General features: G+C 42.5%; 1 protein-coding gene across 10 annotated transcripts in view; it reads right to left on the minus strand.

Moving 5' to 3' along the window:
• The window catches only part of hspa12a (heat shock protein 12A), a 70983-nt gene extending 45669 nt beyond the window's left edge, over positions 1 to 25314 (minus strand). For 4 of the 10 annotated variants that reach the window (XM_040033851.1, XM_040033844.1, XM_040033843.1 and 1 more), the window contains exons 1-2: positions 24930 to 25314; positions 52 to 128 (exon numbers count right to left, since the gene is read on the minus strand). In XM_040033851.1, coding sequence (XP_039889785.1) covers positions 52 to 128; positions 24930 to 24969 — 117 coding nt within the window. In that variant the 5' untranslated portion in view covers positions 24970 to 25314. Of the gene's footprint in view, positions 1 to 51; positions 129 to 17859; positions 18883 to 24929 lie in introns of all 10 variants that reach the window. The other 6 variants (XM_040033847.1, XM_040033850.1, XM_040033846.1 and 3 more) reach the window with 2 other exon arrangements.
• Positions 25315 to 27149: the final 1835 nt, after the last annotated feature.

Genomic DNA, 27149 nt, shown 5'->3' on the forward strand with positions numbered 1-27149 from the left:
TCACACTCGTCCTGTAGGAACAATAATTACAAACATGAACACATGAGTCACCTGAGTGTGTGAAGGAGAGAGAGGTGTAATTCCAGGGTCGCCCATGCTCTTTGCTGGAGAAGGATCAGCCATTGCATCTGTACATGAAGACAGCAAAGGATTTATTATGCAGTCCTACGATGCAGTTCACTTTCTATTGAGTATTTATATAAAGTTACACGCTGTCGTGTCATTTTTAAAGCATGTCTTTATTTGAACATCAGTAGGAAATTTATTCCTTTTACACGTTTTCATTTTATGCGCCTTCTTTTTATGCCGTGCATTTGTGCAGCTGTAAGCTTTTGCTACTGTGCAGTGAACAAGGACTACAGATCTGCAGGTCATCATTTATACATCTATATGCAGTGTTGGGGAGTAACAGAATACATGTACCGGTGTTACGTATGTAAAATACAACATGAGTAACTGTATTCTGTTACAGTTGAAAAGTTACCGTTTAAAAAGGTGCCATTCAGTGCCTGTGTCTCAGTCTCGCGGCCCAGGTCACCTCTACTTGCAGCCCGCATAATGACGTGAAGAAAGATTTTTTGAAAGTATTATTCAAAAAATGATTTAATATGATGGTAATAGGCAGACTGTTCCAGGCATGCTTCCAGGTATGAAGCATGTAAATATAATAATAACCACTGCAGCCAAACAGAGAGCCTGACGAGCCCAGCTGTAAGTAAGCTGTTAAGACTCGACTGTACGCTGTGTTCGTGTTTTCCTCCGAAACAATAAGTTCAGTTGGAGCCTTTCAACGCCTCTCTCTGTCTCTCGCTAGCAAAGTTGACCCAGACAACAAAGTAAAGCTAGTTTTCAGCTACGAGCCAACACGAACCCGACGTATTAGCCAGAGGTCCCTTTACTACGGTTCGGAGCCGCGGACCTGTTTTATATACGAATAGTTTCTACACGAGATCCCTGCAAAAAGTGCAGCCTTACCTAATGTCCACCTACTGTTACTCATTTATATTAAGATTTAAACATCTAGCTGGTGTTGGTGTGGAGAGTAACCTTCAGTAATAGTAATAAATCACAGCAATAGTACATTCATGTGGTTGTAAAAAGCTTGATAATATATTAAGTAATCCAAAGTACTCAGAATAGTTACTCTCACTGAGTAATGTAACAGAATACGTTACAAAATACATTTTGGGGCATGTAATCTGTAATCTGTAATCTGTAGTGGAATACATTTTAAAAGTAACCTTCCCAGCACTGTCTATATGATATAGAGCTAGTTAAATGAACATTTTTATGATACGGGTTCATTTTCTCTCCTGCTCATCTTTTTTATCCCAAACTAAAACATTCAATGTATCTCCTTGTATTTTCTGACCTTTCACATTACCCACAAACGAGCCTCTAAGGCTGAGGCCATACGCACTCTTTTTTAAATGTTACATTGTTGGAGACAACCATTCATTCATCTACAAAAACAACATGCACAGCACGCTTCCTGCATCAGTCGACTCCTGACTCAACCCTGCGATGCAGCCATACTCCTGTTAGGGGACAACTTTTAGATATTATTTTATTTAAAAATGACAGACTTACATTAACTTAGTAATTAGTACTTAATTAAACCTGAAAATAAACTTCCTGTTGGTTAAATAATCAACTGACAGCGACTAATAGCAGGTTTGTCCTGATCTCCATCCAGACGACACCGTAATTCAAAGGACACTGCTAACAGAAGCCTAGCTTAGCCACTGACTTAAATTAGCTGCACACTTTAAGCACAATACTACGATAAACCTAACAAATTGTTATCAAGGCCAGCTGACTAAAGATTTCCATGGTCACACTGACTTTTTTCTTGAACACAAGAAGGCAATAAGGCTCTGAAACTAAGACATGCTGCTTCCATAGTTGGTAAGCACCAAAAAAATGACCCAGAACACCAAAGAAAACCGTGTTCCTGCAGACGCTGCTGACCATGAACTCTGTAAATGGCCCAGAAGTGAAAGGATGCTGCTTTGTGGGTGTCAAACAGCCAAATGACAACATTTTCTGTGTGGAAAGTGCAGAAAATGTCTGTTACACCTGTCTTCAAAACACAATGGCATTTCAGTAGAATAGGAGATTGTCTACCCATTTGCTTCCATCATTTTCATTAGTCTGGCTTAATAACCTTCAGTGAAAGTGTTCTTTGAATGCATACAATAATAATACTCCCCAGACATATTGTAAGTGTCTGGCAGAATTGTCTCACGGCGGGACATCGTGTTATCCATCCTATTTTTCCAGCTCATTCACCCTTTTCTCTTGTCATCCCCTACAGAGTGGATGAGTGGTCTGAAGACCCATAATACACTTTGCCAGGCAATTACAGTGCAGAATTACAGACCACCTGTGGCTAGACTCCATCTAGCCACAGTCCACTCTCCCAAATCACTTTACAACCTGGAGTTTTATTCCCAACAAAGGGTCGAAAAATCTCATCACAATTAGCAAAGTAAAGTAACGGTAATCTTATAATAAATAATATTTCAATCTTTCTGTGCCAGCAGAGTGTTCACTTCTGTTCAATGATTCATTTAATGTCTAAGGCATGTTTACGCTGAAATTCTAATTCTTCCCCTCCAGCATTCATCCGTTCTCTCATCCACGACAATCACACAATAATTTAAGTCATCCTGCGGCAACCCTGTGTCTTCCATACAGTGATAACACTGCTGGGTTTGTCCAACCACGTCATCATTCTTCCCCATTAATCACATTTCTATACTATCTATATGAAAACTATCGATTGAAAATATTTTAGACAAACAAACATGATGGACTGTTAGTGCACATTAAATTAAACTGCATTCAATCCACTAAAAATAATTAAAGTTCATTGAACTTTTTATAGAGTTCAAGTCGCTGAACTTTAATTCACAAATCTATCAATTTTAAGGCAAAATAGAAACTAAGCTTTAAAAACAAAGTGTTATTTATTACATTTACTCTATATGATGTTCAAACCTAAGATTTCATTTTCCAACGTAAAGGTTAAACTATTAGTCATGCCCTTATGTTTCCAAATGATCAAACAAGAAAATGCAAAAAGTAACATTTAATCCTTCATCAACCTGTTAAACAAAGAGACAAAAGCCTGGTAAATTAGTATGAAGAGTCCACACTGAGGGCACGTTGTAGTGGATGACTGGGTCAAACAAGTGACAGGGGACTGAGATCCACAGATTAGAAATGTGTTTTTAATCATTTCAATTTCATTTGGAAAATATTCTTAGTTTCCTCCTGCAGTTTGCTTTGGTGCAACACAGGAAAGCCTGTGGTCAGGGTTAGATCTGTTCATCTGGCAGAAAACCCTCCAGATGACCATGCTTTGTTCAAGCCAACCAATGACAAGGACCAAGAGGGTAATACTACTATAAGGGACTGTAGAGCACATCGAGTTAAGTACAATGCAGGTCGGAGTGTTCCTGCTTTTCTTGCACGCTTTTTAATCTCACTGCCCTTTTTGGTCAAATAAAAGCACAAGCAGAGCAGAGTCTATATCTTTATTGTTCTCAAGGAACACAAGCTAAAGTATTTGTTTGCCATAGAGCACCCCAATGGCTTTTAGGATTGTTAACGATCAGGACATGAATATTATTATGTACATCCAAACATTCCTTTAATGCCAGGCGTTCTGTAAACGAGCTTTCATTGTCACAAGTTTGTTCAGTACATATTTCTGGATTGTGAGAGTTGAGACAGTATGAGCACGATTATCCACCACACAAAGGAAAGACGTTCAGGTTTGGTAAATGAGAAGCTACCAATATGTGCAAGTATCAAATGCATATTTGTCATATTTATCCACACATGCCCCTGAAAAGAAAGCTGCGTGTAACATGGCTTAAAATGTTACTAACTTGTCACAGCTTTGCACTAATGTGCAACACAGTTCCTGCATCACTACCACTGAAACACATTTCCATAAAAACAAGGTGAATAAGGAGAAAACAATATAGCTAAGAAATTTATCAGATGATAGTAAATAAGACAATGAAAACACATCAGATCTCAATGGAAAATAATCATGCTTCACTGCTATGGATGGTGTAATGTGTTAGGAATGTGAAGCATGCCACATCATTTGATGGAAATGATAAGAATCAGGCTACAAAGGGCTGAACTCAAAGATGTTTCAAAAACACTAGAAAAGGCATGCAGCAGGCAAACTTGTCAAACGTTTGTTACAGAAATTCAAAACTCTGATCAATTTTAATGGAGGGATTGGCCGATTACGTCCGAGATGAGATGACTGGATGTGAGGCTCCTGAGACTGAATGAGACAGTAGATCTCACTCTAAAGACATACCAACGAGTTATGTGACGACCTTGAAGGGTCTTTAAACACTTCTGCTTCCAGAGAGCTACAGCTGCACCGCCTCTGGCTTCCTGCTTAAGGAAGCGTTTCACCTCTCTCGAGGTCTCAACTCCACTGACCAAAATCTAGCTTCTCTACATTCTGTTAACCCCGGTCGACCGTTTCATTCCTGTCACTTCACACACACTTCAGATCCCTACCCAATCTGATACCAGACCAGTATCATGTTCACTGGTCCAACCAACATGTCCTACAACTTGGCCATCGAGCTCCCCCATGGAGAGGTATCCCCTCGTGGTCATCTGCTCTCCCTATCCTGCTATAAAAAGCCAGGCCAGGAAAATCTCCATCATGTTTTTCTGTTTCATCCTCAGTTACTTTGACACAAAGGCATCTGCTGTGATGCTCACACCTCTGATGAAGTCTCACAGTGTCAGCTTTGTTTTATACCAAGATAGTTTACACCGAGTTTGTAATTACAGAGAAACAGTCAAAAAAAATTAGAATTAAATATTTATAATTTACAAGCTTCTTTCAGCAGTACATATCCAAGATAAATGTAATATTTCTGCCTGTCTGAGTCAAAACTGAATTGAATTCAATCAAATCGAAATCTTGTTACTCCGAACTGTTGTAGAAATCAGTGATGACACCCAGCACTACAACTGACATCATAATAACATAGCTGAACAGGCACATTCAACATTTAAGATCATATATTTGTCATTGTAGAAAGATACAAAGACATTTTGTTTGGTGACAATTAACCAGCAAAAAGGGATAAACTTCACTTTAAAAAGGCAAAAAACTAATATAAAGATCTAAGAATAAAAAGAGCTATGCACAAACAACAGGAATATTTGCAAACGTTGTGTTGTTGTTATGAGAGTGCAGACATTCTGTTTTTTTACATGACTGCAAGGATTGCAAAGTTGTGCATGTGCCCGTGCACTAAATCAGTCCCAACAGTTTGCTAATAAAGGCCACAGCCATGAGGAGGAAGCTGCTCTTCCCTCTTTCCTGGTTTTAAATGTCCAGTATCTATTCCCCCAAGGTAAAAGTGTAAACAGGTGATGACCAGGTATGTCGACTCTCTGCTGATGAAGCTGGCTTTCTGTTTAAGACGGTCAGCATACACAGTGTGCCATTGTTGGAGTATTGCGCCCTCCCTCTGGTTGCCTCGACCACACGGGTAAGGTGTTTTTTGTTGTCTGCTTAGCAAACCACACTGTAACACACTGAGTGAGATCGGAGTGCGTTACAGTGAGTGAGGAGCTGAGTGACACACTCGGTGTTGCACTCATGAGGGCGTTACAGTGAGTGAGATCCGAGTGCGTTACAGTGAGTGAGAGCCGAGGGCGTTACAGTGAGTGAGATCCGAGTGCGTTACAGTGAGTGAGATCCGAGTGCGTTACAGTGAGTGAGATCCGAGTGCCTTACAGTGAGTGAGATCCAAGGGCGTTACAGTGAGTGAGGAGCTGAGTGACGCACTCGGTGTTACACTGATGAGTGCGTCACAGTGAGTAACACACTCGGTGTTACACTCATGAGTGCGTCACAGTGAGTAACACACTCGGTGTTACACTCATAAGGGCGTTACAGTGAGTGAGATCCGAGTGCGTTACAGTGAGTGAGAGCCGAGTGCATTACAGTGAGTCGAGTCTTGTGCAGACAAAACCATGTATTATCATTAGGGCTGCCACGATTAGTCGACTAGTCATGATTACGTCGACTATTAAAATCATCGACGACTAATTTAATAGTCGATGTGTCATTTGAAGCTTTGTAAGATCCGGACTGAAACAGAAGATGGCAGCACTGCATGTACAAGGATGCCAGCTGCCGTTAAACCCCGCAGAAGAAGAAGCTGTGTCCGGTATCGTAGCTGTGTCCAAATTCAGGAACCGCATCCTCCTGTGGCCGTATGTGTAGGCCGATTACGTTACAGCGACACTGTCCAAATTCGAAGACAGCGACAAATGCAGCCGACAAATGCGCCAGATTTGAAGGATGGGTCGGGTATATACTTCGTGGCCCAACCTATCCCAGAATTCATAGCGCGTCGCTGCTCAGTTTCCAACAATGGCGGCAGCTAGTTAGTTTTAATATTACTCTTATTATTCTTTCTGGGTCACAAAATAAATGTTTAACATATTTTCAGGTGAGAATGTAGCTGTGTAAACCTCAAATATCTGCTCAGTTTATCAAGACACCACATATTCAAAAGCGCTCCGACATTTTCGGAGACGTCTGTTACCCACCAGGTCAATAGCTAGCTGGGGGCAAGGCTCACTAGAGCCCGTGAGAACACCGGACTCCCGGCAAATCATTTTCAAACCCACTGCCGTCTTTCTCTACTCAGGTTAAACATGATATATAAGTCACTTAGATAACTTAAAAATGTTGTTGTTTGGCTTTTTTCAGTATTTTATTTGTTCCTGAGTAAATCGGTTTGGCTGAAACCGAAAACCGAAAAGTGAATAAACTGTCATATTGTCTTTAGTTTTAGTTAGCAACTTAAACACTTAATGCTGTAAGCTAATGATAGTTATATAAGAGCAGATGCTGCTGGTGCAATAAGCTGTATGTTTTACGTCCAATGGATGCATGATCTGGCTTAAAGGAAGAATGTATATTAAAAACCGAATAGGTCCCAGTACAGAGCCCTGAGGAACTCCACACAGCAGCTCTGTATATTCCGACATGATCTGATTTACAGACACACTAAAACTCCTTTCAGTTATATAAGATGAAAACCAGTGTAGAACAGAGCCAGACATCCCAACCAGGTCTCTCAGTCTGTTTATCAGGATGGTATGATTGACTGTATCAAAGGCTGAGGTAAGGTCTAACAAGACTAGGACTGTGTATTCTCCGGAGTTTGCTGACATCATAATATCATTAGTGACTTTCAGTAGTGCTGTCTCAGTGGAATGCAATTTACGGAACCCAGACTGAAAACGGTCATAGATGTTGTGCTTTTCCAAGTATGCTGTAAGGTGGACAGCAACTGCCTTCTCAAAGAGTTTTGACATAAATGTGAGGTTGGAGATACGTCTTAAATGTTGAAGTAGTGTTGGGTCCAGATTGGGTTTTTGAGCCTTGGTTCCACAGTGGCATCTTTAAAAAAGCTGGGGAACACCCCGGTCTGAAGAGAAACATTAAAAAGGTTCACAACCCAAGGACCAATGGTGTCAAAAGCATTGATGAAAAGCATAGTGGGGATAATGTCTGAGGGGCTTGAGGACGGCTTCATTTTGTCTACCAGGGCTGCTATTTCATCATATGTCACAGTTGTAAAAGTCGACCAGGAGTACAAAGGGAGTGCCTCACTCAGAGAACAAGAAAACTTTGGGGAGATTTTAGCATTGATTTCTTTAATCTTATCAACAAAAGATCAGAGGAGTTTATTAGTTTCTACCTTAGAGTGTACATCTAAAGGTACCACATCTGGGAACACAATAGCACTGATTTTGTCAAAAAGAAACTTGGGATTTCTCTTGTTTTTTGATATGATTCTAGAAAAATATTCTGATCTAACAGTTTTCACTGTATCATTTAAGGAGAGCATGAGATCTCGAAGATGGAGCCTGTGTACTTCAAGTTTGGTTTTCTTCCATAGTCGTTCTATTTTGCGGCATATTCTCCTTAAGCTTAAGATAGACTCATTTATCCAAGGGCATGTCTTCTTTTGTAAGGCCGAGCTTGTTTTAATAGGTGCCACTTGATCCAAAATGGATGCGCATTCCCTATTAAAGGACTGAATAAGAGTATTTACATCATTTCCAGTATAAAGTAGAGAATTGTTAAACATAATGAAGAACCTCTCAGCAGTAGTCTCAGTTGTGATGTGTCTATGAGTTTTTAACTTCACAGGTGTTTGTTTAGAGCTAAAATTAAGTTCAACAAAGATACAGTTATGATCACTCAAATGCACATCTTCAACAAACACATTGCCAATGTTGAGGCCCAAGGAAAAGACAAGGTCCAAGGTATGGCCTTTTAAATGGGTTGGACCAGAGACAGGTTGGGCAAAGTTAAAAGAAGAATTAGATATAGATAAAAGTTCAGCTGCAGAGTTAGATGAGGCATCATCAATATGAAAATCCCCAAGAATTAAAACTTTCTCCAGCTTGATAATAGAAGATAAGAAGTTCATAAAAACCTTTAAGAACACAGTAGCAGGGCCAGGAGGGCGATAGACTAAAACACAAGGTGTAGAGCCCACCTTAATTGTTTGCGACTCAAAAGAAGAATAGTTTTCAGTTTGCATGCTTGTAACTCTCCTTAAAGACGACAGCAAGTCCTCCACCACGGCGACCTGAACGGGGGTGCCCAAGTAGGAGCAGTCTGCAGGACGCAGCTCGTTTAGGTGAATAAACTCGCCATCCCTCTGCCATGCTTCAGTGAGAAACAGAAAATCCAGGTTTTTCCTGTGAAGAGCTCATTCAGACAGAATGATTTGTTTGCGATGGAGCGGGCGTTCGGGAGCGCAATCCGACTGACAGCAAACACCGTGTCCGCAAGCGTGGTTTCCAGCAGCGTCACAGAACCGGCGGGACCAACCACCGGTTTTGCGATGCAGGCTGCAAGGACACAGCGGTGGAGAGGTAATCGACAAAAAATAGAGCATCAGATGGGCAGGATCCACGCTGTAGTGGATGCGAGTATGCGTTTCCAACCAAATCCGGAAGGGTAACCGGCAGCAGAAACCGGGGACGCCTGCAGACCAGTCGGGAAATCGCCGATCTGTAGGCTCATCTAATGTGTACCTGGATGCCGGCCCTACAGCCTCTTTTCCTCGATTTCTTCTTGGAATTGCCTAGGGCACGTTTAGTAGGTAGCAAGAAGTAAGGAAGGAACAACGTAAATCACAGCAGCATAGCTCCATAAATTAAACGTCAGGGCTGATATAATAGCATAAAATACAACACAACGCAGGCATGTAGAAGTCAAGCCGAGCAAAGGCGCCATTTTCATTTCACAATCAGCTGATTGGAGCAGCTCAAGGAGCGATCGCGTAGCATATACCAGCTAGCCCAACTTCAGTAACCCTACAAACGTCACTGCTGTTTAGTTTTCTGTCTTCATTTATGTTGGAAGTGATAGCAGAGCTGTACGTTTGAATTTTTCAGAAATTTCTCAGTCAGAACGTGCTACATCATGTTTAGTTAACTAGCGAAACTAGCGAGCTAACTTCCGCTAACTTCCTGGTAACTTCTAACTCTGTTAAATGTAATAAATCCTGTTTTCATGGATGCCTGGATGTTAAACGTAATTGTTACACCTGGTAAAGCAGCAACGCTGATCATTTTATTACAGATGAAAGAATTTAGACAGTTTAACTCTCAGTGATGCTGCAGTGCTGTTTGGCTTTGGGACCTGAAGCGGACGGAGTTTTGGACCCAGAAATGGTTAATGAGTTACAGACCGGATAAGTTACTGAGTTCTCTATGTGCTGTACTCAGTTCCTTCAGAATATTTGTTGAGCCCAGCTGTTTATGCGTATGATCAGGTTTCTTTCCTTGTTTTCCAATTCTTTTTGTTTGGCTTGTATACGCTATCATTCGTTCTTGAAGGTATGTTTTTGCACAATCCCAAATTAAAAGGGGAGACATTTCTGGAGTGTTGTTTACAGGCATGTATGTTGAATACGTGGCAGTAAACAATGCTGAATGAGGCTACAAAGAAGTGAAGTCCTTATCATTTAAAGTGGATGCATATCATCTCCACTGCTCTGATTGGTCCTTTGTGTCCTTTGTTCCAGAGGAGTAGGGAGTGATCTTATAATGTTATTGGGAGTGTCTCTATATTTCCAATTCTATACAGCTCTGAATTTGAGCTGAAAAATAAGTGGATTCTGTAGGATCCGCGTCTACTTGAGTAAAACATGAAATCCCTTCTCTCAGGAAACAGAGCTCCAGACGTCCACTAGGCCTGCCTCTGTACTTTGATTTTAAAGCATTCTCCTCCTCTGTGATAAGGAAGCCCCTCCTCAGATCACTGCACACCATCCACAAGAAACATCTTACCACTGTGCTAACCAGCAAGGGTTTCTCCACCATGTGCCAAGTTGTGTTTTGCTTGGGATTCAAATACTTATAAAATCATTTATAACTTTCATGAAATGCATTTGTTCTGGATTTGTGGTTCCATCTCTCCACCATACTACATACCATAAAGAAATTAAAGAGCCTTTATTTCTTACTCGACAGCCAATCTTACCAACAACCTAACCTGACCCTATTATGTGTGTTAGTTCACTTTTCACTGTCATAAACTCAAAAACAAATCAAAGTTCGCACTAAACAGAAACAGAAGATTCTTGATAGAAAATAGCAGCATATGAAAATGCAAAGATGAGACACACACAAAGATTGGCAGCCATTACAATAGCAGAAGGGGGACCTCATTAAACTCACTGAAGCAAACCAGAGGGCACAAACACAAAACACATCAGCTATCAAAGAGCCACATTCATCAGGGGCAAGAACAAAATGAGCATGAGGAGAGAATGTGCTGTTTCTTCTACCATCTGAGCACACATTCATAGAAGCTATGCAGAGACCCCCACGCACAGTCGTCCTGGTCGTGCCGGAACAGCCTTTTAGCAATTACAGCCACTGCATGCTCCTACATACGTGCTCCTACATACACGCTCCCACATACACGCTCCCACATACATGTCCCCTTCCTGTTTTCCTTTTTATATGTTGGTCACACTTAAATGTTTCAGATCATCAAACAAGTTTAAATATTTGCCAAAGATAACACCAACCACATTTCACTGTTGATATGATGTTCCTTTTCTCAAATGTTTTTCACACAGGGATTGTTTGTGTGTGTGTGTGTGTGTGTGTGTGTGTGTGTGTGTGTGTGTGTGTGTGTGTGTGTGTGTGTGTGTGTGTAGTTGTATTGAGTAAACTGTGAGTGATAAAGTTTTAAAGAAGTAAATATTTCGATATAACTGGATTGAGAGGGATTATGTTGGCTCACTAACTATCAGCTCAGAGTAAGTTAATTAGATAACTACACTTAGGTGATTTAATCATTATTTTGTGACTATATGTCCCATCCTCTACACACTGCTGACCCACACTGTCATAGCTGGACTGGCCATCGGGCATTCCGGGCATTTGCCCGGTGGGCCGCTGGCGATTTTTTGTTTTTATGGGCTGATCGATTTTTTTTTTTTTTGGAAGGGTATAAATAATGAAAGGTGTTGGATTGGCCAATTGGTCATGATTGACTCTGGGCTGGACCAATTACAGCCGAGGAGGTCGGATGCACCCTCCCCCTTGTTTAGCAATCTTATAGACGAACTAAAGAAAATGGAGAACAAAAAAAGGAAAGGAGGTGCAGAAAAAAATAGGGCCAAAAAGAAACAAGCCCTTCAGGCAGACGCTGCCAAATGTGTAAAAATAACTGAATTGTTTGGCGGTAGCTATGGCATAGCTTCCACAGATTTAGCAACATCAGCAAGTGGTGGAGGCCAGCAGGTGGATAAGGGAAAGGGGAGGCAAGAGGAGGAGAGACCGAGGCGGCCGGCGGTCATAGTGGCAGAGGAACTGAACTTCAGGTAAGAAGTTATGAAGTTATTGAAAGCCTGCATGCGCTAGTACCTCTTGCCACAAGTTCCCAGAATCCTTTGCGGTTTTACCCCTGAATGACGTCACATTTTTGGTGGGCCGGTCTCTAGTCAAAATGCCCGGGCCGATTTTTTGTCCCAGTCCAGCCCTGCACACTGTTTTGCCTCCAATAGGGATAACACCATACCGAAGTTCGCGGACGACACTGCAGTGATCACTGGAAGGGACAAAGTGTCATGATGTATGCAGGCAGGCAGGATTGGACCCAAATGCTGGACTCGTAAACGGGAGGTCAAACTCAAAACACGACTTTATTAACAGAAAGGCAAAGGCGATACGAAAGTACACTGGGAAGAACTAAAACTAACTCACAAGGAGGCGGGCAAACCACAGGGAAATGCCCACAAGACTGAGGGACGAAGCCACACAGAACAGAGGGAGATTCTGACATAAATACACAGAAGGTAATGAGGCAAGTGGGAACACACGGGGAGCACAGCTGAGGACAAGTACGCATAACGAGACAGGAAGGACACGGAACTGAAAATACTGACCCAAGACGCGGACCGTAAACGTAACACAGGAAGAACACAGAGATGCAGAGAGGAGGGAGAGAGATAGCAAGGTACAGGAACTCAGAGCTATATGAACACAGACACACAGAGGAAGATACAGGAGCAAAGACACGATCCAACAACCAAAACCACCACCACCTAAGGACAAGGACTCAACTTTAAAGTAACAAGGTGGACTCAAACCAAAATACAAACCCTCAAAGACCCCCACACACACCCCACACAGTGTGAAATCCAGAACGTCCCGACTCAACAACTCCTTCCTCCTCACTGCTGTCAGACTCTTGAACAGCTGACCTATTTTACAGTAATAATAATTTTTGCACATCAGGTCATCTCACATATTAAACCAGCATATTGAGCTCATAGCTCTTTTGCACACACATCTATTTAACACTTCAATTTTTGTCTCCATTTATTTATTTATACTATTTGTATTTTACCTGTTCTAGTTCTGTTTGCACATATTAATGTGTGGACAGCAGAGAAAGACTTTCATTGTACAGAGAAATGATTTCTTTGTGCACATGACAATAAATTCAATTCAATTCAATTCAATTTTATTTATATAGCGCCAAATCACAACATAAGTCGCCTCAAGGCGCTTCATAGATACAGAGAAAAACCCAACAATCATATGACCCCCTATGAGCAGCACTTTGGCAACAGTGGGAAGGAAAAACTCCCTTTTAACAGGAAGAAACCTCTGGCAGAACCAGGCTCAGGGAGGGGCGGGGCCATCTGCTGTGATTGGTTGGGGTGAGAGAAGGAAGACAGGATAAAAGACATGCTGTGGAAGAGAGACAGAGGTTAATAACAGATATGATTCAATGCAGAGAGGTCTATTAACACATAGTGAGTGAGAAAGGTGACTGGAAAGGAAAAACTCAATGCATCATGGGAATCCCCGGCAGCCTACGTCTACTGCAGCATAACTAAGGGAGGATTCAGGGTCACCTGGTCCAGCCCTAACTATATGCTTTAGCAAAAAGGAAAGTTTGAAGCCTAATCTTGAAAGTAGAGTTAGTGTCTGTCTCCTGAATCCAAACTGGAAGCTGGTTCCACAGAAGAGGGGCCTGAAAACTGAAGGCTCGGCCTCCCATTCTACTTTTAAATACTCTAGGAACAACAAGTAGGCCTGCAGAGCGAAGTGCTCTAATAGGCTGATATGGTACTACAAGGTCATTAAGATAAGATGGGGCCTGATTATTTAAGACCTTGTATGTGAGGAGCAGGATTTTGAATTCAATTCTGGATTTAACAGGAAGCCATAGGAAGCCAAACAGGAGAAATCTGCTCTCTCTTTCTAGTCCCTGTCAGGACTCTTGCTGCAGCATTTTGGATCAGCTGAAGGCTTTTCAGGGAGTTTTTAGGACTTCCTGATAATAATGAATTACAGTCGTCCAGCCTGGAAGTAATAAATGCATGAACTAGTTTTTCAGCGTCACTCTGAGACAGGATATTTCTAACTTTAGAGATGTTGCACAAATGGAAGAAAGCAGTCTTACATATTTGTTTAATATGTGCATTGAAGGACATGTCCTGGTCAAAAATGACTCCAAGGTTCCTCACAGCGTTACTGGAGGCCAAGGTAATGCCATCCAGAGGAAGAATCTGCTTAGATACCATATTTCTAGGCTTCAATAAACACTTTGAATCTTGAAATATTTGGTCCTGCTGTTGCTAAATTTGTTAAATTACTTTAATAAATATCCTTCAAGTAAAATCACTCCCTTCTGAACCCTTTGTATAACAGTAAAGGTAAAAACAGTATTAAAGATATTGATCCTCATTAGTATAAAAGGTTAGTCCAGCACTTTAAAAGTAAGTTCTAACTTAGTTCTAATCACTATATTCATGTGCACTGTTACCTCTACGTTGTCTCCTCTTTTGAATTTTGCATCTTTATCTGATGATGACGTTATAGCGTTGAGGTCCTAGTCGTCCCTTCTCCCTTCCTGCTCACTGCCATTAAATAATTGACCGTGTGGCTTTGAAGCAGAACGACTGTGAAAGACTGTAGTTGTGCTTCGTGACTGGGCGTGGCTCATCAGCAGAAAGTGCCTGTGTGACTGGGTGAATGGGGCAGGTTGTACAAAGTGCTGTGAGGGACCAGGTCGAGCAGAAAAGTGCCATATAAGAATCAGTCCATGAACCAGCTCATAACAAAGGCATTATGAGGTCCTTCCTCTCAGCTTGTAATATATTTCTCTATCACTCAGTAAATAAGATGATGAACATGAGAGTGAATATCTCCTTAAACTCTTCTCCCGCGATGATCCTGAGTCATACTACATGACATCATTATTAATGGGAAAGATGAAACGAGCAACATGAGATTTCAGCTCCCATCTTCTCTTAGCAGCATGTCTCCACCCCTCACAGCTCCCTGAGTTTAGTTCCTGCCCGTTTTAAGCATCTCATCACTAATTTACTTAACAAACTAATCTGTTTGGGTCACACTCACGCTCCTCTTTCTGTTTCTTTTCCCATTTTTGTCTCATCTAAGGAACACTTAGAACATAAGCTCTAGTTGGCAGAAGTGGAAACGAGTGATTCTTGCATTTGTGTCATTGTGCTTTTTGTTCGGCTTGTTTACTGGCATGGAGAAATTCTCTTTCACACAGTGTTGCTACACTGCTCAGGGGTCACATCCACATAGATTTTAATGCTTCTCCTGCATCAGTGAGAAATGTGGCTCTTGTGCCAAAAACAAGGCCCGGATGAGTCTGACGGCGAGCAGGTCAATAAATAACTTTGATGTACAGTTATTTTCTGTACTAAAATGAAACTATGATGAAAAAGAAACTGTTCCCTTTTTTGTAAATGAAATGCAAGTTAACCATATTTGATTTGATAGCCTATGAATATCTTCTGCTGTTTCCTTTCTTTCCTCCACAATTTACACTTTAAACATCCATCCAGCTGCTTCCACTTCTCCTTTTCAGGGTTGCGGGGGCGCTGGAGCCTATCCCAGCTGTCATTGGGCGAGAGGCAGGGTACATGAACATGCAAACTCCACACAGAAAGACCCCGGCCTGATGGTGGAATTGAACTCAGGACCTTCTTGTTGTGCAGCAACAGTGCTAACCACCGTGCTGCCCAGTTTACACTTTAATTAAAAGATATTTATTAAAGCAGATTAATAAAGCAAACGCCAAATGAATGGAACTACACTGATGTAATTAACCTACTCTGAGCTAATGCTGATTATTCTCTTGTCCTTTGAAGGAGAAAGGCTGGAGCAGGTCCAGGCCTGACGCTGCACCCATCTTATTAAATCTATGATCTAACACAACAAAGGTGAGAAGAAAAATCATCTGAACATTCAATCACATATGGATAGAATTCACTTCATGTTTCATTTGGTTTGTGTCTTTAGCACCTTTTCACATTAAGACTCATTTTAACAACACACCGACCCCTGAGTCCCCGTGTTTTTAACTCGGTGGGCGTGATTAAGGATGCCGTGCAGGTGCGTCCGCCCTCCCTGCACCGCAGACCACGCCCCCTCTACTTTTAAAATGTAAAATAAAGTATTCCCCCGTGTTTGTCAGTTGCAGTAAAGCCAATACAGCTTCCTTTTCTTAAATCATACACTTTAAAAGTCACACACACAGACATGCGTGCGCACACACACACACAGATGTCCGACACTAATCTTTTTAACGACTCTGTTTTAGAGCCTTTAACCCTCTCAGAGGTGATGACAGGGGAAAGCTGGGGGACTTCCAGTCTCTCTGTGGCCCACCTCTCTGGAAAACCTTCATTATTAGAGCACAAAGTCAAAGCTGACATTGAAGGTTTTTTTCAAGAAGCCATATTATATGAAAGGGCATGGAGAGAGAGCTGTACAACATACTTTTTATCTTTTCAATACAACCCCTGTGACATGACAATGGTACCAAAACAGCCATAACACAGGCAGTCTGAGGCCTTCTTCATACTGAGGAATCACACTGGTATTGGATCAGTACTATGGCTATACTATCACACCTGAACAGGAAAAAGTGCATCCCTGTACCACTGCGTTTGGCATGATGACCCTTTACACTGCACCGGCGATCATGTTTAGTAGGGCTGGCACCAACACGTCTAACTGAAATGGCTCATACCACCGGACCAAAAGCACCCTCTCAGGCAGCGGTGTCGTGTAGGTCTGTGTCTGCAGCAAATCCTCATATCCACCCACTTGCTTCCTAAGCGCTCCTGGCCTTAGCCCCTCTTAGCCTCTCACATTTTTATATTAACATTTAAGTTTTCAGGTGATGTCCAATAACATTTGGATCTGAATTCTTTTTACCAGGAACTTTAGCACCACCTGCTCAGTGGTCACAGTAACATGATTAGAGACTGCCAGCTACCCTTTACATTTCTTTTCTTACACCAAGTACTTCAAACTCAATTCACGATAAAACTTAAAGTAGCCACAGACATCATAACCTTTAGTGTAATATTTAGATTTGAAAGACCCAATTTGTTGTACACTAAAATAAAGACTTCTATAAGTAACGACGTAGAAAGATGGCAGACAGAAAGAACGCAGCCTCCTGAAGAGGTCACACGAAGGAAATGCCTTCAAACTCTCTGCAGAACAATGGCTTTCCTTCCTGCCTGTCTGTAATGGAAGAACTGACATCAACAAAAGCTGCACTCAGATATGGGCTGAGCACTGAAGATAACTCCCTACACCCAGGTTAGATAAAAATAGAGCGCTGATATCATCATTACCTGGAGTTATTTTTGACTCCATCAAACCTGCATTAACAGGAGCCTGTTCGTAGTTAGCATGTCTGGAGTTCTCTTACTGTATCACATGCATGTTTTTTAGATTCTGCAGCCCTGCGTTTCCTGGAATGTGTGCATATTGAAACACAGCATGAATTATTTAAGACTGAGCAAATATTCATAACTAGGCAACGAGGCTTCACATTTGTGGGACAGATTCGCGATGGCTGTAACCTAGAGTAGGGTTACAGAACCAAGAAAACACATAAACCGACATCCACGGATTCTGTAACAATAACAATAGCTTAGGACAACACAACATGTTAAATGTATCCAACAGTCCACAGCTTTGTAAGTAACAGACTAGAACCCGGGGCAGCATAAACATCTGATACCTGTGTGCTAAATGGTTAGCATAAACGACTGATCAGTCTGAAGTATAGCCTGTATAGTTCTGAAAAACTTGTTATAGTATGAACATGAACAGTAGCTGCAAGTGTAAAGATTATTTTCTGATGCATCATATATCTACTGACAATTAAATGTTCTGTTCTAAAATTTACAAAGCAATTTACAAAACTTGTTATTTTACAGTTTATATATACACAACCTGTCAAAAGCTTCAGAACAGCCCAGTTCTTCCAGCTGTTTATTGCAATTCAAGTTGTTCAGGTCCAATCAACAGCTTGAAATGGTCCAAAGGTAAGTGGTGAACTGCCAGAGGTTAAAAAAACAGGTAAGGTTACCCAAAACTGAAAAACAATTTACATTTCAGAATTATACAAAAGACGTTTTTCAGGGACAACATGGGTTAACAGTTTAAAGCTGTTCTGCAGCAATGGAGGTTGATCAAGTCTTGTAAGCTGGTGCTACTAACTCCTACAGCTGGTCCAACTTTTCTGGATTACTTCCCCCTCTGTCTGCATAAAGCAGTGTTGAACACACTGTGGTACCAGACCCTCATGAGCATCAGCTGAACAGTATTGTACTGCAGAAAGTAGTGTTTTGGTACAGAAGTGGTGAGAAAAAGGCGATTAACAATGGAAGAGAGACAGACCATCATAATACTTATAAATGTTGGTCTGTCCTACAGAGAGACTGCAAAGAAAGTCAAGGTGTCAGTGAGTACAGGCACTCAGAAACGAACTCTGGCAGGAAGAGGTCTGGCAGACCCTAAGTCACAACTGAATCAGTGATAGGCGGCTCACAGGACAACAGCTTCAAGCAGCTTAGTAGTGCTTGTAGTAAGCAAGTCTCAGTTTCAGCTGTGAAGAGAAGCTGCAGGTTTGACAGGACGAGCTGCAGCCAGAAAGCCATTGGTAAAACAGAATAAGACTGGGCCATGAAACATTGGACCACTGAAGACTGGAAGAAGGTATTATGGACTGATGAATCAAAATTTGAAATCTTCAGTTCATCAATTCATTTGTACGCCGTGGAGTAGGTGAAAGGATGGGTCCACAGTGTGTGGCATCAACTGTCAAACATGGAGGAGGAAGTGTGACGGTCTGGGGCCGTTTGCTGGATCCAGGGTCGGTGACTCGTACAGAGACGCTCCCTGAACCAGAACCACAGCACTCTGCAGCTCCATGCAGGACCCTCTGGTATGCACCTAGTTGGTCAGGGCTTCATCCTACAGCAAGATAATGACCCAAAACATAAGTCCAAGCTGTGCCAGAACTACCTCAGGAAAAAAGAACAAGACTGTAAGTTTGGAAACACGGAGTGTCCAGCACAGGCTCCAGACTTAAACCCCATCGAGCTGGTTTGGGATGAACTGGACAGAAGAGTGAAAGCAAAGCATTTTGGTCTATAAACTAATTCCATGATTTATTTTTTAACTCCAGTTGCTTATTTGTACCATGCTTTCATTTCAGAGTGCAATGAGACGTTAAACAGAGTAATTTTCAATAAAAAACTGGAAAAAATGAGGTGTTGTAAAACTTTTGACTGGTAGTGTGTATCAACACACAACTCTGTTCTGATGTTTTTGTTAAGATGTCATGAAACCTTTCTCGTCTGATGGCAGTGGTCTCTGCCACAGTGCTCACTGACTGTTAAATACACAATGTTCATTATACTCACTAGCTGAAACTAGCATTTACTGGACACTTCTGGGCAGATGCCACGACCTACACATGACACTTCAAACTGGTTTTTCTTAGAGGTTTTCTACTATTAAAACATAATAGTGAAGTATTACTATTAGTAAGGTTGGTGGTTCAATCTCTGGCTGCTCTAGTCTCCAAATATCGTTGAGCAAGACACTGACCCAAACAGCTCTCTGATTGGAGTGTGAATATTAGACAGACGAGAAAAAGGTGCCTGTGTGAATGTGGCATGTTGTACAAAGTGCTGTGAGTGCTCAGGGAGAGTAGAAAAGCGCGGTATAAGAACTAACAAACTGATGACTTTTAGACATCAACAGGATATGAAACAACACATGAAACTGTGCATTTAATGTTGTATAGTTTGTAGAATCACGCTGTTTGACTGGGCAGTGCAAAAGAAGACAGCAGAATGTTAAGAGTCGTGTAGGAATACGGCACAACGCAGACGTCCTAACAATGTTTTGTTTCCAAATGAGCTGTTTCCGCACTCCCTCCAGAAAACTTACTATCTGATTGCCTGACAGAAGCCCCTCCCCCATCCTGTGACCCGCTCCGCTGCAGATCAGCCCCTCCCTCAACACATGGATTATGTCAGAGAATGAATCCTGGAAACAGCCTCTGGCTCCCATTTACTCTCCAGCATTCCACGGCACATCTTTATGGGAGTGGGATGATTCTCCCTCTTTTTGGTGTTTTGCTCAGGCAGGGCGGTGATTGATTAACAAATGTCTTTATATGTATTTTGAGGTTAAGTTCCACAAAGCCCCTTCTAACTGTAAGTAGAAGGGGCTAAGTATCACCGCTACATCCTTTCTCCATGGGGTGTGGCCTGCATTGGCCTAGTGCAGGTAACACACTGGCTCTGAAAGCTCCCACACTCATCCATCCATGCTTAGCAATGACTTATAACTGAGTGAACACCAAGTTACAGTTGACAGTTAAACATGAGAAAGAAATGTGCAAAGTGTTTCTGACAATGTTTTCCACAAGCAGTAGCTCCTGCTGAGGACCAACTGCTTTTAAGGAAGATAAGTGGTTTTTTTCCATGTGAGAGTGAATATAGTTTTGTGTTTGTATCTTAAGGTGTGGCTATGGCTCAGGTTGTAGGGCCATCTGACCCCTGGCTCTCCACACCTACATGTCAAAGTAACCTTGGGCATGATACCCACAACACCCCGATGCATGTGTGCATGATGCAGTCTGTTCCTACTTTGTTCTTCTGGATTTGTTCTTAGTTTCACTTTGTTTCCAGAGTGAGTTTGCTTGTTTTAGTTCTGCTTTAATAGTTTCAGTGTTGATATTAGGCCTTGTAATTATTATTGTATGGATGGTAAATGCCTCGGGGCAGATTTAGAAAAAATATAGGTATTACAATAAAAACACAAAACTGTTTCAAAGCAGCTGACTCCCAGTCTGGTAACATGTCCATCAAAGCCAGTGCTTCAAAATCACATCACTTTGATTTCAGTTAACTAAAACGTTGTTGCACATCTAATTTTGGCTTTTACTTTAGTTTTCGTTAACTATAATAATCTTGTTTGATTATAAGAGCCACAGGACCACGCCTCCATGTTGTAGCCGTGTAACGTCACCTGAGGGATGGTGGCAAAAATATCTGGAGCGACTGGTTATGTGGGGTTTGCTTCTTTATGTGTTCATCCTTTCCAATGTCCACAAAGAGCTTGTTCATTTGGGGGTCGTCTGATTTTGGGGGGTTTTCTCCGTATTGTTGTAGGTCTTTACCTTACAATATAAACCACCTTGAGGTGACTGTTGTTGTGATTTGGCGCTAAATAAACAGAACTGACTTGAATAAACAGCCACCAGACAGAGAACAGCATAAATGGCAACACCAGTTATCCCAGCAGTTCTTATCTGGCGTGAGTGAGTTTCCTTTATCGTCCTGTCTAACTGCTGATTCTGCTGTGAAGCTTTGCTAAGCCTACGATGTAATCAGCAGCAATAAAGCTGATATGCGCTGTTTAACATTGTGTAAAGCTGGGTAGGTCTACATGTGTGAGGTGCTTCTCTCTCTCCAGGACCCAGCTATCCCCACTCGTTATCCTTACGGTCATAACAAACAGCCCACAGTGACCCCCACAGCACAGAGCTCAGAAAACTGCTGAAATACCAAAAGGCCCACAGGGGGAAAAATGTATATATGGTCATTCAATGTATCAGACAGTTGTTTTGTAAAGATGGTGCTGCAGACTGACAGAAACACGGTCAAGCTGAACTTCCATGTACAGATGTGTGTGATAACTGCACAGCGTTACCTCAGCCAGCCTTCCATGGCCTCAGCAGCACACAGGCATACGAGCCGCCGTGGCAGAAACCCCTGTTTATTAATTCGCACAGTGAGTCCAGGCCAGTGGTAGGTTGGCCATTAGCAAGTTGTTTTTGGTCTAGTATATAGAGCCAAGACCCCACCCCAATATAATGAGGGAGCCACAAGCCAGCGTACTTTTAGTATTGCTCCTAAACCCAGCATGGGTTGTACCAGGAAGGGCATCCAGCATCTCTGACAAATCAAACATGCTGATAATCGCTAACATTTCCACACTGGATCAGTCAAGGCCTGGGTCAACAATGACCACCACGGTGGAAACTGTGCTACTTTTAGCCAAAGACAAATGAAGAGAGAGGGGAGGAGGAAAAGGAAATGCGGAGGGTTGGTGTGACAGCAGAGGATCCTAAGGCCAGGACAGGGGTGGGCAACTCCAGGCCTCGAGGGCCGGTGTCCCTGCAGGTTTTAGATGTGTCCTTGAACCAACACAGCTGATTTAAATGGCTAAATTGGCTCCTCAACGGCTGTGTCCCAATCCAGGCTCTGCAGCCTTAAAGGCCGCATTTTAAGGCCGATTACGTCACCGCGACGCGACGAAGGCTGTCCCAATTCGAAGGCTGCTCGAAATGTAGCCCTCAAATGCGTCCTTCATTTCCCTGAATTTTAAGGATGTGGCGGTGTAGACTTCGTGGCCCAACATATCCCAGAATGCATAGCGCGGCGGTGGGTGTGGATAATTTTGCCGAAAAAAAACGGCGGATGAGGGGCGGCCGAAGAGTAAACTTTAAGTATGTACTGAATATAATGTCACTTATTTATGTGCAAATGTTTAATAACGAAGAACATTAAAACATTACTGTTGGCCACATGTCGGCAAAGTTATGTGACATTAGTGACGTTTGTACTAACTTGGTTTTAAAGCCTTTACTTTAAAATATACGCCGTCCAATAGCTGAGCTTAATCTCACAGAGAATGATCAAAGCTCATGTAGAAACAAACAAATGAACAAAATATGTTCTCCTTCATTTCTGTCAAACAAAGCTGTATGACACGTTTCCAGCTGTTAGTATCATGGTTGCTAGGCAACCTGGGCAGCGCGACAGAGACCAGACCGTCCCATTTCACAAGCCTCGCACTTCCGGCCTTAGCGGTCTTTAAGTACGCGGCCCTTGTGGACCTTTAAGGCTGCAGACCCTGAATTGGGATACAGCCAACATGTCCTGCAGTTCTGCAGAGGCCTGGTAACGAACTAATCTTGTGTTTCAGGTGTGCTGACCCAAGGTGAGATCTAAAACCTGCAGGACACCGGCCCTCGAGGCCTGGAATTGCCCACCCCTGGGCTAGGGTGATATGAAGGCAGATAATCCAGACTTACCATCATATGCATAAACATATTTCTGAAAATATTCAACTCTGTCTTTAAAGTACACGGTCTATACTGTTTAGGGAAGTAAAATTGTAGTTAGTATGCCTGACGTGCCTGGGTGCGATGTCACGAGAACATTACCAACAGATAGAAGGAGCTCCGATTTGTGCCTAATTTAGCTCCTGAAACTGAAAGTGCTACAAACAGCGGGAACAACATCATAAATGCTGTCGAGGCAACCTTAAACATGTGGCCCACCACAGCAGGTAGTGCCACATGTTTAAGGTTTTTTTTATGCCATATTCCTTGAATCATAGCCCAAAGGGATTTGTGCCTTCTCCCAGGACTGATCCAAGTATCTTTTCCTTTTTAGGTCAATCTGTAAACTACTGACTGAAACGCCAAAACTCTTTGTTCTTAGCAGGCTAATGTTGTCTTTTTGATTCAGCCACTTTACAAAGTGTTGTTTTCTTCCTTCTATCTTCTAGAGCAGCAAATCAGGCATCATTCAGCTGCAGACTATCATGGCTGAGTGAGACATGAAGAAGTGTTTGTATCTTTGGCAACCTTTCCATTTTTTGGGAACTGTGTGAACTCCTACGAAAGTTCATCCAGTACAGCATCGCCAACCAAAGTGTTGCTGTGAAGATGGAAGATAAACACATGGTCATATGACTTTATTACCTCACAAGTTAGGAGATTAACTCTCACAAGAAGTCGTTTTTAGCTGAGTCCAAGCCAAACAAAGTGTTCTATGAAGCTCTGATTCCTGCGAGACATCATCAGGGTGGAGTCTCTATGGCTTTCATTCAGTGACGTTACATAAGTCTGGAGAGCTGCCAATCTCCGGCCCAGGCTTTTTCATTTTCTTTTGTTTTTGTGAGGAAAGAGCTTCTGCACACTCTAACCAGCCGGGCTTTGGAATTTCTGCCTAATTCAAACTCGTCACAACACAAACAGCACAACTTCAGCTCATATATAATACAAGAAATCATTAAAATGCTGTAGGTAGAGAAGTGCTGGTGGGGGGTACATCGTATAAAATGGTGCCGGGTGACCCCACAGGTTGAAACTGTCAAAATAAAAGTCTTTTCTGATGTCTGTAAATCTGTAACATATTGTATTGTTAAGTATTTCTGTTACTATAGTGGAGCAACTATAACCCACATAATGTCCTTAGGGATTAATAAAGTGCGCTGATTCTGATAAATGTTGCTTGGTATGCTTAAATGTACATCTGGAGTGCGACACACAGAACTGTTGACAATTGTGTTATTTCAGCAAGCAATAATAAAATGACCGACTTCAAGCCACTGATACCAACTTTAACACAGCAGACTAATGCACGCCGCTGATGTGAACCACAGCTCAGGACTCCAGCTCCATCACACGCCGCGCCAGCTCCGACTGGGCGGGGATGAGCAGTACCTGAGGATGTGGTGCAGACTTCTTTTTTTGCTGCATTGAGTCACAGCTCCGGTGGGATGGGCCACGTGACCAAACCCCGCACCGTCATGGAGGACAGACCTGGTCTGTGTCTGCGGTAACGACCTGCCACACCGAGCTCAGTCGGAAAACACGAGCCAGAGAAAGCGAGAACTTTTAACATCGCCATGTTCGTACATGTCCCTGCTCGGTGCAAGTCCGCGGGCGAGGTCCTGCACAACACGAGTGCCCTTGGAAATCCCAGGCAGGGTTTCAAAGCGCACACAGCCTCTCTGCACTGCAGCAAAGGTGTCGCATACGCGTTTTGGCCAGAACTAGACCGAAGCGCAGAGTGCCACCGTCGGACAAATATCAGAGTTCCGCGTCTGACAGGCGACTGCACCGAAAAGCAGCTGCGCAACTGCTATCAGAGCACCGCGGCTTGTACCGACAGAGGTGTTTGTAGAGGCTACGGGATAAGCTAACTCACCTGAGATTATCTTCTCTGACGATGCGTCTTTCTCGGTCATCGTGTCCCGCAGTTTCACCTCCTCTCGAGCCTTCTCTCCGATACAGCTACACCAAGCAATTTTCCTGGTTGCTGAGGCGCACCGGGCCAAAGTGGGGAAAAATCAAACAAAATGTGGTTTTCGTCACTAACGCGGTGCCCCCCGAGCTTCGCTTTACCGCCTGCCGTTGTGTGCATAAGACCTGGAGATATTCGTGGACAGGGTTGAGGTTCGTGAGGGTCTAGAAGCAGGAGAGGTGCAGAAAAGCTTCAGCACAGAGGATGTTGGACCCCAGATTTGCTGCTGCTGCTCTGTCCGCCCCTCCCATCACATTCATGGCTGTCCTGACCAGGAATGCTGCCCCTGTCCGGTCTGAGGCAGCTTTGCTCGGTGCAGCCGCAAAAGATGCAGTACTACCCACTGTACCCCACTACCGCTGTACCCCCCACTACCTACTGTACCAGCATTCAGACTAGTGTAACTAAAACCCCATGAAAAAATTACCAAACGAGTGAATACGTGAAATACATTCAGGTTAGAGTCATACAAGTCGATCATTTCCCCCCTCCACTTTAATTACTTTAATTAAAAAACAAACAAACGTTTGCATGTTTGTTGTCATGGTCCCGAGTCTTCGGATTATTATTGTGTTTTGGGTTTTTCAGGAGGCCCCGGGGGCAGACCCAGGACCCGCTGGAGAGATTCTCTCGGCTGGCCGGTGAACGCCTCAGTGTTCCCCGGACAGGCTGGAGGAGGTGGCTGGGGAGGTCTGGGCTTCTGTGCTTAGGCTGCTGCCCCCGCGACCCAGTCCGGATAAGATGGATGGATACTTCTGTTTAACTGTCTTTAGGTTTTGATTGATTGATTGATTGATTGATTGAATCTTTATTTTGAACATGTTGAAAAAGTACAACAACATAGAATTAAAAGAGATAAATGAACAAAGCAAAACAAAAGGAACACGAGCAACCACAACTCCAAATAACTTTCATGTTCAAAAAGGAGCATAATCTTATTTAATCCCACCCCTTTTCCACTATCTAGTATCAATAGACTACAGAAATACCTCCTTGCAATTACATTATATGTCATGTGTACTTTTTTTTATATATATACATATATGTTTCTATCTATCCATACATACATATATACACATACGCACATATACACATTTTCAATAACCCCAGTAACACCTCAAAGGATACACAACCTACAGATATATATATATACCCATACCAACATACCCGTGCACCCGCACACACATGAAAATATTGGACAAGAACACCCTATCAAATCTCTACCTCTTCCCTGTACCCTGTAAAAACCATCTCCTTAAACCGCTGTTTAAACTGCGCCATGCTCGGACTTTGCTTCATATCTTTACTTAGTCTGTTCCACAGCTTCACTCCACACACAGAGATGCAAAAACTTATTAATGTTGTATGGATACGAGGATGTTTTAAATTTAATCCCCCCCTCAAATTGTATCCCCGTTCCCTTTTAGAAAACATTTTTAGAATATTGTCAGGAAGCAGGTTATTTATTGCTTTATATATAATTTGTGCAGTGAGAAAATGAACCAGATCTGTGAATTTTAGAATTTTAGGTTTGGTTATTATTCTGCATGTGTGTGATTCTCTTTGGTCCAGTTCACAAACACAATCTGCATACCCCATACAGATTGTGACAGTCTGTGTGAAGTGGTATACAAGGCATTATAATACAGGTGAGAGGTAAGGAAGTACAGATACGTCGTTACTGCAGGTACGTTATTTTCAGGTAGCTGTCTCTACTTGAGTATTTATTTTTCTGATGTTTTTCTAGATCCTAGATTTTAACAAAAGTATCTGTACTTTCTACTTTTTACATTTTCAAACCAGGCGTGATACTTTCAAACATTTGAAGAGAGCGCTGCTGCTGCCGGGTGTTAACGTGGGCCAGTGCAGATGTCCAAAAGTTCTAGTCGCAGTACTTCAGCTTCTAGCTAGCCCTACAGAAGAGAAGGAGGAGCAATGCTTCTTAAGTGGCAACATGTTGACCTGACATTTCTTGTTTCCAGTAGGTGGCGCTCTAAATTTTGCTGAGAGTGGGCATATCAGTGTGTTCAGGGCAGGACCGTCATCCTGTGGAGTTTGGACTAGATTTCTATGTGTTATAGAAATATGGATCATCGTGGCAAAACATCAAAGCTCTCCATGCTG

The sequence above is a fragment of the Simochromis diagramma genome, unplaced genomic scaffold (assembly GCF_900408965.1).
Source record: "Simochromis diagramma unplaced genomic scaffold, fSimDia1.1 OVJJ01000176.1, whole genome shotgun sequence".
Classification (NCBI taxonomy): domain Eukaryota; kingdom Metazoa; phylum Chordata; class Actinopteri; order Cichliformes; family Cichlidae; genus Simochromis; species Simochromis diagramma.